The sequence below is a fragment of the Littorina saxatilis genome, linkage group LG15, assembly GCF_037325665.1.
Source record: "Littorina saxatilis isolate snail1 linkage group LG15, US_GU_Lsax_2.0, whole genome shotgun sequence".
Classification (NCBI taxonomy): Eukaryota; Metazoa; Mollusca; class Gastropoda; order Littorinimorpha; family Littorinidae; genus Littorina; species Littorina saxatilis.
Window position 1 is genome coordinate 7931527 of NC_090259.1, and position 13814 is coordinate 7945340.

A 13814-nucleotide genomic window follows, 5' to 3' on the forward strand; every position below is an offset into this window, starting at 1 on the left:
ACACACACCCACATGTCCCCACCCGACACACCCACATGTCCCCATGCACCCAACACACATGTCCCCACCCGACACACCCATATGTCCCCACCCGACACACCCATATGTCCCCACCCGACACACCCATATGTCCCCACCCAACACACCCACATGTCCCCACCCAACACACCCACATGTCCCCACCCAACACACCCACATGTCCCCACCCAACACACCCACATGTCCCCCCAACACACCCACATGTCCCCACCCGACACACCCACATGTCCCCATGCACCCAACACACATGTCCCTACCCGACACACACACACACACACACGTGTACAACCAACACACACATATATACTCACTCCCCCCCCCCAACACACACACACAAACCTCCAACCCAAAGCAGCCAAACAGCCATGCTAACCAGAGTGTCGGATCATTTGGTCAGACTGGTCAAGAAGTAATGCAGAACATTGCGGAAAAGGTCGGGCTTGTCCATGTAGCACGCATGTCCAGCTCCAGGGATGGGGGCGATCTGAGCTTTGGGCAGCGCCTGGAGATCCGCTCTGCTCTTTGTGCCAAGATTTTTGTCCTCGGTTCCATACACTATCAGTGTTGGCACCTGTAACACCCAAGGCAGGGAATCTATCAGTGTTGGCACCTGTAACACCCAAGGTAAGGAATCTATCAGTGTTGGCACCTGTAACACCCAAGGCAGGGAATCTATCAGTGTTGGCACCTGTAACACCCAAGGCAGGGAATCTATCAGTGTTGGCACCTGTAACACCCAAGGCAGGGAATCTATCAGTGTTGGCACCTGTAACACCCAAGGCAGGGAATCTATCAGTGTTGGCACCTGTAACACCCAAGGCAGGGAATCTACACTATCAGTGTTGGCACCTGTAACACCCAAGGCAGGGAATCTATCAGTGTTGGCACCTGTAACACCCAAGGCAGGGAATCTATCAGTGTTGGCACCTGTAACACCCAAGGCAGGGAATCTACACTATCAGTGTTGGCACCTGTAACACCCAAGGCAGGGAATCTACACTATCAGTGTTGGCACCTGTAACACCCAAGGCAGGGAATCTACACTATCAGTGTTGGCACCTGTAACACCCAAGGCAGGGAATCTATCAGTGTTGGCACCTGTAACACCCAAGGCAGGGAATCTACACTATCAGTGTTGACACCTGTAACACCCAAGGCAGGGAATCTACACTATCAGTGTTGGCACATGTAACACCCAAGGCAAGGAATCTACACTATCAGTGTTGGCACCTGTAACACCCAAGGCAAGGAATCTATCAGTGTTGGCACCTGTAACACCCAATGGAGGGAATCTACACTATCAGTGTTGGCACATGTAACACCCAAGGCAGGGAATCTATCAGTGTTGGCACCTGTAACACCCAAGGCAGAGAATCTATCAGTGTTAGCACCTGTAACACCCAAGGCAGGGAATCTATCAGTGTTGACACCTGTAACACCCAAGGGAGGGAATCTATCAGTGTTGACACCTGTAACACCCAAGGCAGGGAATCTATCAGTGTTGGCACCTGTAACACCCAAGGCAGGGAATCTATCAGTGTTCACACCTGTAACACCCAAGGCAGGGAATCTATCAGTGTTGGCACCTGTAACACCCAAGGCAGGGAATCTATCAGTGTTGACACCTGTAACACCCAAGGCAGGGAATCTACACTATCAGTGTTGGCACCTGTAACACCCAAGGCAGGGAATCTACATTATCAGTGTTGGCACCTGTAACACCCAAGGCAGGGAATCTATCAGTGTTGGCACCTGTAACACCCAAGGCAGGGAATCTATCAGTGTTGGCACCTGTAACACCCAAGGCAGGGAATCTATCAGTGTTGGCACCTGTAACACCCAAGGCAGGGAATCTATCAGTGTTGGCACCTGTAACACCCAAGGCAGGGAATCTACACTATCAGTGTTGACACCTGTAACACCCAAGGGAGGGAATCTATCAGTGTTGGCACCTGTAACACCCAAGGCAGGTAATCTACACTATCAGTGTTGGCACCTGTAACACCCAAGGCAGGGAATCTATCAGTGTTGGCACCTGTAACACCCAAGGGAGGGAATCTACACTATCAGTGTTGGCACCTGTATAAACACCCAAGGCAGGGAATCTACACTATCAGTGTTGGCACCTGTAACACCCAAGGCAGAGAATCTATCAGTGTTAGCACCTGTAACACCCAAGGCAGGGAATCTATCAGTGTTGACACCTGTAACACCCAAGGCAGCGAATCTATCAGTGTTGGCACCTGTAACACCCAAGGCAGAGAATCTATCAGTGTTAGCACCTGTAACACCCAAGGCAGGGAATCTATCAGTGTTGGCACCTGTAACACCCAAGGCAGGGAATCTACACTATCAGTGTTGACACCTGTAACACCCAAGGGAGGGAATCTATCAGTGTTGGCACCTGTAACACCCAAGGGAGGGAATCTATCAGTGTTGGCACCTGTAACACCCAAGGGAGGGAATCTATCAGTGTTGGCACCTGTAACACCCAAGGGAGGGAATCTATCAGTGTTGGCACCTGTAACACCCAAGGGAGGGAATCTATCAGTAGAGTGGAACCCCCCTTTCAAGACCCTTTACACCCCAAATTCCAATGTCTGTTATACTATATGGCAAAATAAATTCTTGTTCTTGTACTTGTTTTTCAGATGTTTTGTTTTTAACTTCTGTAAATTTACCTCTATGTAAAACTACCTCCTTAAGAGCTGATTTTCTCGGATTTCTGAAGGTCATAAAAGGGAGATTTTCTGAATCACAAAGCATAGTCAGATAATCGTTATCCAAACACAAAGACACTTTAAAACCATTATTGTTAACACACAGGCAGGTGCAGAGGAACCCCCCCCCCCCCCCTCCCCCCCTTCCTTCCTGGGTGGCCTTGCACTTTGCACTTTACTTTATTTGGTGTTTAACGTCGTTTTCAACCACGGAGGTTATATCGCGACGCACTTTGCACTCATGATGTTTATGAGGCAACAAAAAATGAAGGTGATTGCATCATTCTTTGAGCTGTCGCTACAACATGTGTTATAACCATTGGGGCGGGGATATAGCTCAGTTGGTAGCGCGCTGGATTTGTATTCAGTTGGCCGCTGTCAGCGTGAGTTCGATCCCAGGTTCGGCGGAAATTTATTTCAGAGTCAACTTTGTGTGCAGACTCTCTTCGGTGTCCGAACCCTCCCCCCATGTACACTACATTGGGTGTGCACGTTAAAGATCCCACGATTGACAAAAGGGTCTTTCCTGGCAAAATTGCTTAGGCACAGTTAATAATTGTCTGCAGAATCTTCACCTCGATGAAGGCGGCAGTCTAAAGAAAGAAGAAGAAGAACCTACATGCGCCCTCCCCTCCACACCTCAAATGAACCCGTACCTGACTCTTAGGGTAGCTGAACTTCTCAATCATGAGAGGGTTGACAAAAATAAAGGCAGTGACATGTCACATGCTCTTGTTTCAGTAAGAGGAGCAATTACCCCCCCCCCCCCCCCCCCCCACAACAAGCCCCTACCTGACTCTTAGGGTAGTTGGCCTTGAACTTGTCGGTCATGACAGGGGCGACGGGAATGAAGGCTGCGGCTCGCTGCTCGCTGTCGCTACGGTCGGAGAAGAGGTACGGCAAGGAGAAACGGCCGCTCATGGAGGGGCTGACGATGACTGGGGCTGATCCCAGCGTCCCAACGAGGGCAGTCATGAACTCCTCTTCGGAGGCGTCACCAAGTGATTCAGCCTTACTTTTGCCAAAATCTAAAAAAGAAAAGAAAAGTGGGTGTGATGTGTTTGGTTTGAACAAAATTTTGTTCAATTAAGTCAAGATACAGCAGTAAAAAAACACATGTGGGGTACCAAGTGCATACTTACTTTCTCCATAACTTTACCAAAAATGTGTGTTCTAACCAGTCAAAATGATTTTCATCTTGCATCAAATATGCATTGCACAGGTGGATTAACTATGGCAATAGCTCTGTGACACAACTGCTATCTTTCTTGCCTGAAAATTCTATAGCAACAGCTATGTGACACACCTGTTAACTATCTCCCCTGGAAAGTCTATGGTAACAGCTCCAGGACACAACTGTTATCTATCTCACCTGGCAAATCTATGGCAACAGCTCCGTGACACAACTGTTATCTATCTTACCTGGCAAGTATATGGCAACAGATCGTGACACAACTGTTATCTATCTCACCTGGCAAATCTATGGCAACAGCTCCGTGACACAACTGTTATCTATCTTACCTGGCAAGTATATGGCAACAGATCGTGACACAACTGTTATCTATCTCACCTGGCAAATCTATGGCAACAGGTCGTGAAACAACTTCTTCTTCTTCTTCTGCGTTCGTGGGCTGAAACTCCCACGTACACTCGTGTTTTTGCACGTATGGGATTTTACGTGTATAACCGTTTTTACCCCGCCATTTAGGCAGCCATACGCCGCTTTCTGAGGAAGCATGCTGGGTATTTTCGTGTTTCTATTACCCACCGAACTCTGACATGGATTACAGGATCTTTTCCGTGCGCACTTGGTCTTGTGCTTGCGTGTACACACGAAGGGGGATAAGTTGACCTGGGAGATCGGAAAAATTTCCACACTTAACCCACCAGGCGGCCGCGATTCGAACCCTCGACCTTCCGGTTAAGAGGCCGACGTCTTACCACCCCGCCACAGCGCCCGTCCGTGACACAACTGTTATCTATCTCACCTGGCAAATCTATGGCAACAGATCATGACACAACTGTTATCCATCTCACCTGGCAAATCTATGGCAACAGATCGTGACCAACTGTTATGTATCTCACCTGGCAAATCTATAGCAACAGCCTTGTATCCCCAGGATGCCAGCAGCCGCAGCGTTCTAATCCAGTCCTGTGAGGTGAAGGCCTGGCCGTGCAGCAGGAGAACTGTCAGTGTGGGGCTTTCAGCTGGCCCTGTCTGCCGGCTATTGATTTTCAGTGTCTGAAACAGGTCAACAGAGTCTGAAACAGGTCAACAGAGTCTAAAACAGGTCAACAGAGTCTGAAACAGACCAACAGTGTCTGAAACAGGTCAACAGTGTCAGAAACAGACCAACAGTGTCTGAAACAGGTCAACAGTGTCTGGAACATGTCAACAGTGTCTGAAACAGGCCAACAGTGTCTAAAACAGGTCAACAGTGTCTGAAACATGTCAACAGTGTCTGAAACAGGTCAACAGTGTCTGAAACAGGTCAACAGTGTCTGAAACAGGTCAACAGTGTCTGAAACAGGTCAACAGTGTCTGAAACAGGTCAACGGTGTCTGAAACAGGTTAACGGTGTCTGAAACAGGTCAACAGTGTCTGAAACAGGTCAACAGTGTCTGAAACAGGTCAACAGTGTTGTCTTTCCGTAGTGCTGTTTGACTGTTGTGGTTAATGCTCCCTGCAAGCCAGTTGACGTTTTGTTTGTTTTTATTGCACACAATTATGATGTCTATTTTAAATACACGAGCTTTCTTGTCGGCACACAGCTTCCAAAACATTATTTTTGTCTCCTGCAAAACTCAATCGAGTTCAGTCAAGAGCCTGCAAAGTTACAAACAACGGCTTTGCGTCACCCTTTTTGAACCCAGATGGTTTGGAAATCCAAAAACACAGAGACTGCCAACGTTCCGAAATTCAGAATCAAAAAACAAGAAAGGTAAGTTGTTGGAACGTTTGTTATTGACAAAACAAATGTTACATTCACAAATATATATCCACCCAACGGTCCTTTAAGTGCACAAACAAACAATTAGTTACGAAAACTTACCTGATGGAATTTTCTTCCGCCTAGCCACAAAGCCGCAAGCGAATGAATACTACATTCATTCATTATTATTCATTCACTTGCGGCTTCGTGGCAGGTGAAAGAAAATTCCATCAAGATAAGTTTTCCTAACTAATTGTTTGTTTGTGCACTTAAAAGACCGTTGGGTCGATATATATTTGTGAATGTAATGTATTTTTGTCAATAACAAACGTTCCAACAACTTACCTTTCTTTTTTTTTGATTCCTGATGGTTTGGGTTAGACATTTCCGGTCAGTCTTGGTTAGCTTACAAAAGTGGTCTTTACATAAAAAAAAGGAGTCGCACGCTGTCTCGGTGACCCAAACATTTTGAAGATGGCAAGCGGTATGGGAACGAGCCATTTGAGAATAGTTTGCGAGATCGACGGATGGAGAAGTCGGTAGCGAACACCTATCACATAAAATTATACCCCTACAATTTCTCCACGGATTTAGAGGATTCACGAAAAGGACCTTTCCAGGCACGAACTCTTAAGACTGCACACAAAAAAAGCCCCAAAGCATCCCCCCCCCCCCCCCCCCATCAAACAAAAGAAGAAAATCTGAGGATCTCAAGAATGATGTCTTGACCTTTGAAAATGCTGGAAATGGAATTCTGCCTGTTGTGGACAACCCTCTCACCCAAAACTTCTTCTTCTGTGTTCGTGGGCTGAAACTCCCACGTACACTCGTGTTTTTTGCACGAGTGGAATTTTACGTGTATGACCGTTTTTTACCCCGCCATTTAGGCAGCCATACGCCATTTTCGGAGGAAGCATGCTGGGTATTTTCGTGTTTCTATAACCCACCGAACTCTGACATGGATTACAGGATATTTTTCGTGCGCACTTGGTCTTGTGCTTGCGTGTACACACGGGGGTGTTCGGACACCGAGGAGAGTCTGCACACAAAGTTGACTCTGAGAAATAAATCTCTCACCGAACGTGGGGACGAACTCACGCTGACAGCGGCCAACTGGATACAAATCCAGCGCGCTACCGACTGAGCTACATCCCCGCCCTCCCAAACAATTTGAGTACCTCACCCCTTCCTTTCAAGACCAAGCTAATTGGTTCAGATTTTCTGCTCTGTAAACTGACCGTTCTAAGACCAAGCTAATTGGTTCAGATTTTCTGGTCTGTAAACTGACCGTTCTAAGACCAAGCTAATTGGTTGAGATTTTCTGGTCTGTAAACTGACCATTCTAAGACCAAGCTAATTGGTTCAGATTTTCTGGTCTGTAAACTGACCGTTCTAAGACCAAGCTAATTGGTTCAGATTTTCTGGTCTGTAAACTGACCGTTCTAAGACCAAGCTAATTGGTCCAGATTTTCTGGTCTGTAAACTGAAAGTTCTAAGACCAAGCTAATTGGTTCAGATTTTCTGGTCTGTAAACTGACCATTCTAAGACCAAGCTAATTGGTTCAGATTTTCTGGTCTGTAAACTGACCGTTCTAAGACCAAGCTAATTGGTTGAGATTTTCTGGTCTGTAAACTGACCGTTCTAAGACCAAGCTAATTGGTTGAGATTTTCTGGTCTGTAAACTGACCGTTCTAAGACCAAGCTAATTGGTTCAGATTTTCTGGTCTGTAAACTGACCGTTCTAAGACCAAGCTAATTGGTTCAGATTTTCTGGTCTGTAAACTGACCATTCTAAGACCCCCTTCCTATTAAGACCTGATTTTCTCAACATTTTCTCAGGTAACAAAATATCAGGCCTGGCCAGCTTACCTTGTCCTTGACTTTGACATCAATGGTTATCATCTTTATTGCGGTGGCGTTGATATCTGGACTGAGGGGGAAGTCTGGCAGCTTGTTCACGTCTATTTCCTTCGACATCTTGCTGTCTGTCAATGTAAGAGGCAGCTCACTTGGTAAGGCTATCTTCTTTCCTGTGTAAACGATGGTGTAAAGAATACTTTCCAGGTTCTTACATATTGTCAGAGAATTCTCCAATTTTAATGCAAGTTGCAACAGCCTGGCTGCTCTCTGTGCAGAGTGGGTATGTTTTCATGGTCATTGTGCAGGTTGACGCAGGTGTCCGTTAGGCACACAAAAATAAATAGTCTGTTTACGGTATCCCTACCGACCCTATTTTTTCGCGCGACCCTAGCCTTTTTGTTTGGTATTTGGGAGAAAAAAAAAAAAAAAAAAAAAAAATCTTTGTTTTTTGGCAAAATTTAATTAAATAAATAAAAATCCCGACATATCGACCCTATTTTTTGGGCCTATGTTACTCAACTCAACTCAACTCAACTCAACTCAAATTTTATTGGCTTCAATTTTCAAAGAAGAATTTGTCTTGCGCTTGGGAGAAAGTAAGAGTATAACATATAAAAACAGCATTCATATCACATTTCATGTATCACACACAGTAATCACTAGTATAAGCCTACAATTATCACATTTGTACCTGTATCATACATGCAAATAAATAGTATCACATTTCCACGTATCACACACAATATATACATTACATAACATACAGCAAGCTTCCATCTCCCGCGCCCCCCCCCTCCCACACATACATATCCTCGCACGTGCGTCGACTCCATACAAATGACATCATCAGTCCATTAACTAAAATGCACAATGACTAGTAGTGGGTACATGATACTTAATACGTGCTCAACTAGACCTGCTAACTAAAATAATAACAGAAACAAAAACAAGGACTGGGCACAACATTTACACGTGTGTGATCTACTTACATCAAGTGCCTGTGATCTATAAATAACAATGATTGCGTTTAAAGTAAAACATGAATAATGCCGATGTTTTCTAACAATGAATACATAACAACTAAGATAAGAATGTATGTGCTTTCATAATATGATTATTTTATAAAACACAGTGGGGAAATTTGGAAAATAATATTTATACGAAACTGCGCACATCGAGTCGAGCTCTGTAGCGTGTGTGTTCGGAGGCAGGAGACACACATGGCTGTGGATATTAATTGTTCGGTGGATTAAAAAGGATACCCCAACTTCGGCAGGGCAGAAGGAGGTACAAGACGGTGTGCTGTATTGCTGTGTGTGAGTGTGCTGTGCAGACCTTCAGTGTTATGTGCATGTTCTATTCTAGTCTGTCCGTAGGCTTCCTCTGAGGGCCTATTGTGTACAAGGGGAGGTCACTTCCGCCTTATAAACAAACACATGTAAACAGACTATTTTTTTTTGTTGGCCTTACAAAGCTAATTCCGCAACAATTCCCACTCAGCACAGAAGCAGCAAGGCTGTAACAAGGCGAGGCTCCACACAAACTGGGGCCCCGGTAGCTCAGTTGGTAGAGCACTGGACTTGTCAGTGATCGTAAGGTCCCTGGTTAGAATTCGGGCCGGGATGGACACGGGTCAACTTTATGTGCAGACCAAGAGATGGAAACCATGTCCCACCCCCGTGTCACCACAATGGCACGTAAAAGACCTTGGTCATTCTGCCATAAGTACACCTAAACACGCAGACACCTGGGTAGCGCGAGTCCGTTGCTGCTAGCTTTCCACTGGGAGGAAGCGACCCAAATTTCCCAACGATGGGACAATTAAGTAAAGAAAAAGTAAAGAAAAAAAACAAGTCGCGTAAGGCGAAAATACAACATTTAGTCAAGTAGCTGTCAAACTCACAGAATGAAACTAAACGCAATGCAACGCAGCAAGACCGTATACTCGTAACATCGTCAGTCCACCGCTCACGGCAAAGGCAGTGAAATTGACAAGAAGAGCGGGGTAGTAGTTGCGCTGAGAACGATAGCACGCTTTTCTGTACCTCTCTTTGTTTTAACTTTCTGAGCGTGTTTTTAATCCAAACATATCTATATGTTTTTGGAATCAGGAACCGACAAGGAATAAGATGAAAGTGTTTTTAAATTGATTTCGACAATTTAATTTTGATAATAATTTGTATATATTTAATTTTCAGAGCTTGTTTTTAATCCAAATATAACATATTTATATGTTTTTGGAATCAGCAAATGATGGAGAATAAGATGAACGTAAATTTGGATCGTTTTATAAAAGAAATATTTTTTTTACAATTTTCAGATTTTTAATGACCAAAGCCACCACGTTGAAATGCAATACCGAAGTCCGGGCTTCGTCGAACAATACTTGACCAAAATTTCAACCAATTTGGTTGAAAAATGAGGGCGTGACAGTGCCGCCTCAACTTTCACGAAAAGCCGGATATGACGTCATCAAAGACATTTATAAAAAAAATGAAAAAAACGTATGGGGATATCATACCCAGGAACTTTCATGTCAAATTTCATAAAGATCGGTCCAGTAGTTTGGTCTGAATCGCTCTACACGCACGCACACACACACACACACACACATACACCACGACCCTCGTCTCGATTCCCCCCTCGATGTTAAAACATTTAGTCATAACTTGACTAAATGTAAAAAGAAAAAAAACTCGCTCCACTTGGGTTCATTTTTTAATAAGGAATGCGCCCTCCCAAAGCAAGAATGTCGACTTCCTGGTCCTTGGACCATCTAAAGTTTCTTTAAGACCCCCCCTCCCCAATGTAAAACTCCGTCCCATTTAACTCATTGTCTCCCAGGTACAGATATATCCGTACCCACTCATATGGCTCTATCTGACCCAGTACGGATATATCCGTACACACAGTCACTTCAGTCGCTTCCTGTAACGTCGATCTAACGCCTGCATTCCATCGTGTTGGTACACAGTTACTACAATTCTGAGTGACCTGCTGCAGCACAGCTGATCTCGGCTAAAAAAAACCTTGGTCAACATAGGTGGGGTAGAAAGTGTTAAGACCCTGTTTTCTCAGACGTTTTGTTCATAACATCTGTAAATTTAGCCCCACGTTAAGACTCCCTCCTTTTTAAGACCTGATTTTCTCCCAATTTTGGAGGTCTTAAATTAAAAAGGGAGGGTGGCGGGGATGTAGCTCAGTTGGTAGCGCGCTAGATTTGTATCCAGTTGGCCGCTGTCAGCTTGAGTTCGTCCCCACGTTCGGCGAGAGATTTATTTCTCAGAGTCAACTTTGTGTGCAGACTCTCCTCGGTGTCTGAACACCCCCGTGTGTACACCGCAAGCACAAGACCAAGTGCGCACGAAAAAGATCCTGTAATCCATGTCAGAGTTCGGTGGGTTATAGAAACACGAAAATACCCAGCATGCTTCCTCCGAAAACGGCGTATGGCTGCCTAAATGGCGGGGTAAAAAACGGTCATACACGTAAAATTCCACTCGTGCAAAAAACACGAGTGTACGTGGGAGTTTCAGCCCACGAACGCAGAAGAAGAAGAAGAAGAAAAAGGGAGGGTTGTAGTCTGAACAAGAGCTATTTCCAACCATTATCTACTGAGCCTGTCACAGTCTCACTGACGCTACGTACCATCCGGCGGCTTGATGTCAGCGTTGCCCTTCTTGCTGCCAGCATTACTGATGTCTGTCTCCGCCGCACTGCTGTGGGGAGATGACCAGCCCCATCGGTACATGATTACTCCCCCTGCCACCAGCACCAGGATGGTGATGGCAGCCGGTTTATTGAGACTGATACCAGAGGGCGCCATCAGTCTTCTTCTCTTCACCTTCAAAGATTTAAAAAAAAGATGAGTTAACTACCATGGCTGCTGGTTATAGCTTGTTGAGGGTGTGTATTGCTTGATCAGAGCCTTCCCCGCATTGTAAGCTTGGCAGGGCATGACTAAATTATCCCCCCCCTCCACCTTCCCACTCACAACAAGAAAAGCAAATGCTTAGCCACGACTCGTCTCTGTTATCGCTGCCCCTCCCCAAACCACCTTAGCCCATAGAAGACTTCCTCCCTTCTCAGTCATTTTCAAGACCCTGTTTTCTAAGATATTCTGTTCATAACCTCTGTCAGTTTAACCCCATTTTAAGACCTGATTGTCTCAGGGTATTGTAGGCCTTAAAAGGAAAATTCCACTACCTATGACCCTGTCCCCCTCTCGCTTCAAAAACGCCTGAAATAACGTCAATGTTAAGTTATTATGAATCAAACAGGACCCCCGGCCTGTGTCCCCAAAACTTGACGAGGGTCAACCAAACTTAGGTCAAGTTGGGAGATTATCAAATCCTAGAAGTGTGCAAGGATTCAAAGCTCTAGCTTCAAAAACAGGCGAGATAACCTCAACGTTAAATAATTCTGAAACAAACATGACCCCGCAGTGACCGCAAAATTTGACGAAGGTCAACCAAACTGGGGTCATTTCGTCAGATCATCAAACCTTATATAAGTGTACAAAGTTTCAGAGGTATAGCTTGAAAACCACAACGGTAATTGTTTTGTCCACGGACAGACGGACACATATGAATCCAAATAATTACCAGGGGAGGGACAGACAGAAATATAGTGAGCGAGACATACAGATGGACACGTAGACTATAAAACAGAGAGAGAGAGAGAGAGAGAGAGAGAGAGAGAGAGAGAGAGAGAGAGAGATGTACAGTAATCTCGCTCATTACAGAATATTGAGCAGCTCAATATGCCTCGGATCACACGCAGTGACTGCTATACCGTATACTTACTGCTCAATAGACCATCGATTGATTAACGAACTCAGTCGAGTCGATGAAAGCGCACGATCTAAGATTGGTAGAATGGTACAGATTTTCCTCAGCGCAAAATAAAGTGCAAGCGAATCAAGATGTGCGCAAAATCATATCATGACATTCGACACGCAAGAGGTACAAATCTGACTCTGAGCAATGAGAGGTAGACACGTCGACACTGTAATGACTAATGTGCATCTAACGGTGCAACTAACGCGACGCATCACTGACAGTGAAACCACCTCCGTCCCTACCGCCTTTCCCCGTCCTGTCTGCTTCAACAACCATTCATTATCGCCATTCTTCTGTCCTGTCTTCATTTTGCAGTTTCAAACATCAACTCTGCAACCTGCAATGGGCTTTTCACATGAACTAAGCTTACCTACCTCTTGCACGATGTTCGATTTCTAAAGATTACAGTCACAGTGTTGTCAAAAATCGCCTGGGTGACTGACTTCCCTTGAATTGATAAACAAACGTCGTTGTGAGTTGTCTTTCTTGCAGGCAAAATATACAGGACGCCAGATGTGGCAAAAGTGTCTTAGCTGAGAAGGAATTCAGAATGATCGTGCACTTTGTGAAGAGTCTTTGAAATTTGGCATGGTGGTAGGTATGGACACAAGGTTTTCAAAAACCATCGCAAACAAATTGAGCTCGACCTCGATTGGTCTGTTTGCGCAAAATCCAATATGGCCGCCACCCGGAAAAAGGACTGCTAAATTACACCCATTGTTACCACTACAACATTGAGAAATACAACTTTTTACATGTGTTTTAGTGCAAGCAACCCATATCCAAGATGGATTTGACGTTTGGAGGTCATTTTAACGTCAAAGGTCATTCATATGTCATTTTCAAGGTCATTTCATTTCAGAGTGTAATAACTCTGAACCTACTCAACTTAAAAAGAAACAATTAGTCTCTATACCCATGTTTTCGACCACTGGGAGTCTATTTCTGAACTCCTTGAATATCTCAGTCTCACCAGTTAAGCTGAAAAGGTATATATGCCATTCAAAATGGCCCCCTTCATAGCCCATGTTTTTTTGCTTTTGGGCACACAAACTATATGCCCGCTGGATGCCACGTCTTCCCGACTGAGGACATGGCTTGTCTGCCAGAGACCCATCCAAGTGTCCACTGAAGCCTTTGAGGAAGGGAAGTTCGTTGTGCAGCGCAGTGACAAGAAGTTCTCCCTCATGGCGCTTGACCAGAGCCAGGAGCACAGCATCAAATTCCCGAAGGAGGACAGTGGAGCAAAATGACTCTACGGTCAGCCAGAAAAAAGAGGTTATTGAACTCTCAAAACCAGAGGTCCTGAGAGTCATTGATGAATTTGAAAATGAAAGTCTTTCAGCTTCAAACAGAGAAGTCAATTTAGAGCACCCAGAGTCTTCTGTTGCTGAACAAAACAAGTTCCTGAAACATCTCA

At 45.0% G+C, this 13814-nt stretch overlaps 1 protein-coding gene across 2 annotated transcripts; it reads right to left on the minus strand.

Moving 5' to 3' along the window:
• Positions 1 to 256: 256 nt before the first annotated feature.
• On the minus strand, positions 257 to 13465 carry LOC138948060 (putative protein-lysine deacylase ABHD14B). 2 transcript variants are annotated; one of them, XM_070319589.1, is made up of 6 exons: positions 12769 to 13465; positions 11202 to 11397; positions 7563 to 7678; positions 4845 to 5001; positions 3552 to 3787; positions 257 to 610 (listed from the first exon to the last, which is right to left on the minus strand). In XM_070319589.1, the coding sequence occupies exons 2-6, from the start codon at positions 11377 to 11379 to the stop codon at positions 425 to 427; spliced, it is 873 nt and encodes a 290-aa protein (XP_070175690.1). In that variant the 5' UTR covers positions 11380 to 11397; positions 12769 to 13465; the 3' UTR covers positions 257 to 424. The 2 variants fall into 2 exon arrangements, with proteins under 2 accessions (XP_070175690.1, XP_070175689.1); XM_070319588.1 differs by having other exon boundaries at positions 7563 to 7723; positions 12769 to 13463.
• Positions 13466 to 13814: the final 349 nt, after the last annotated feature.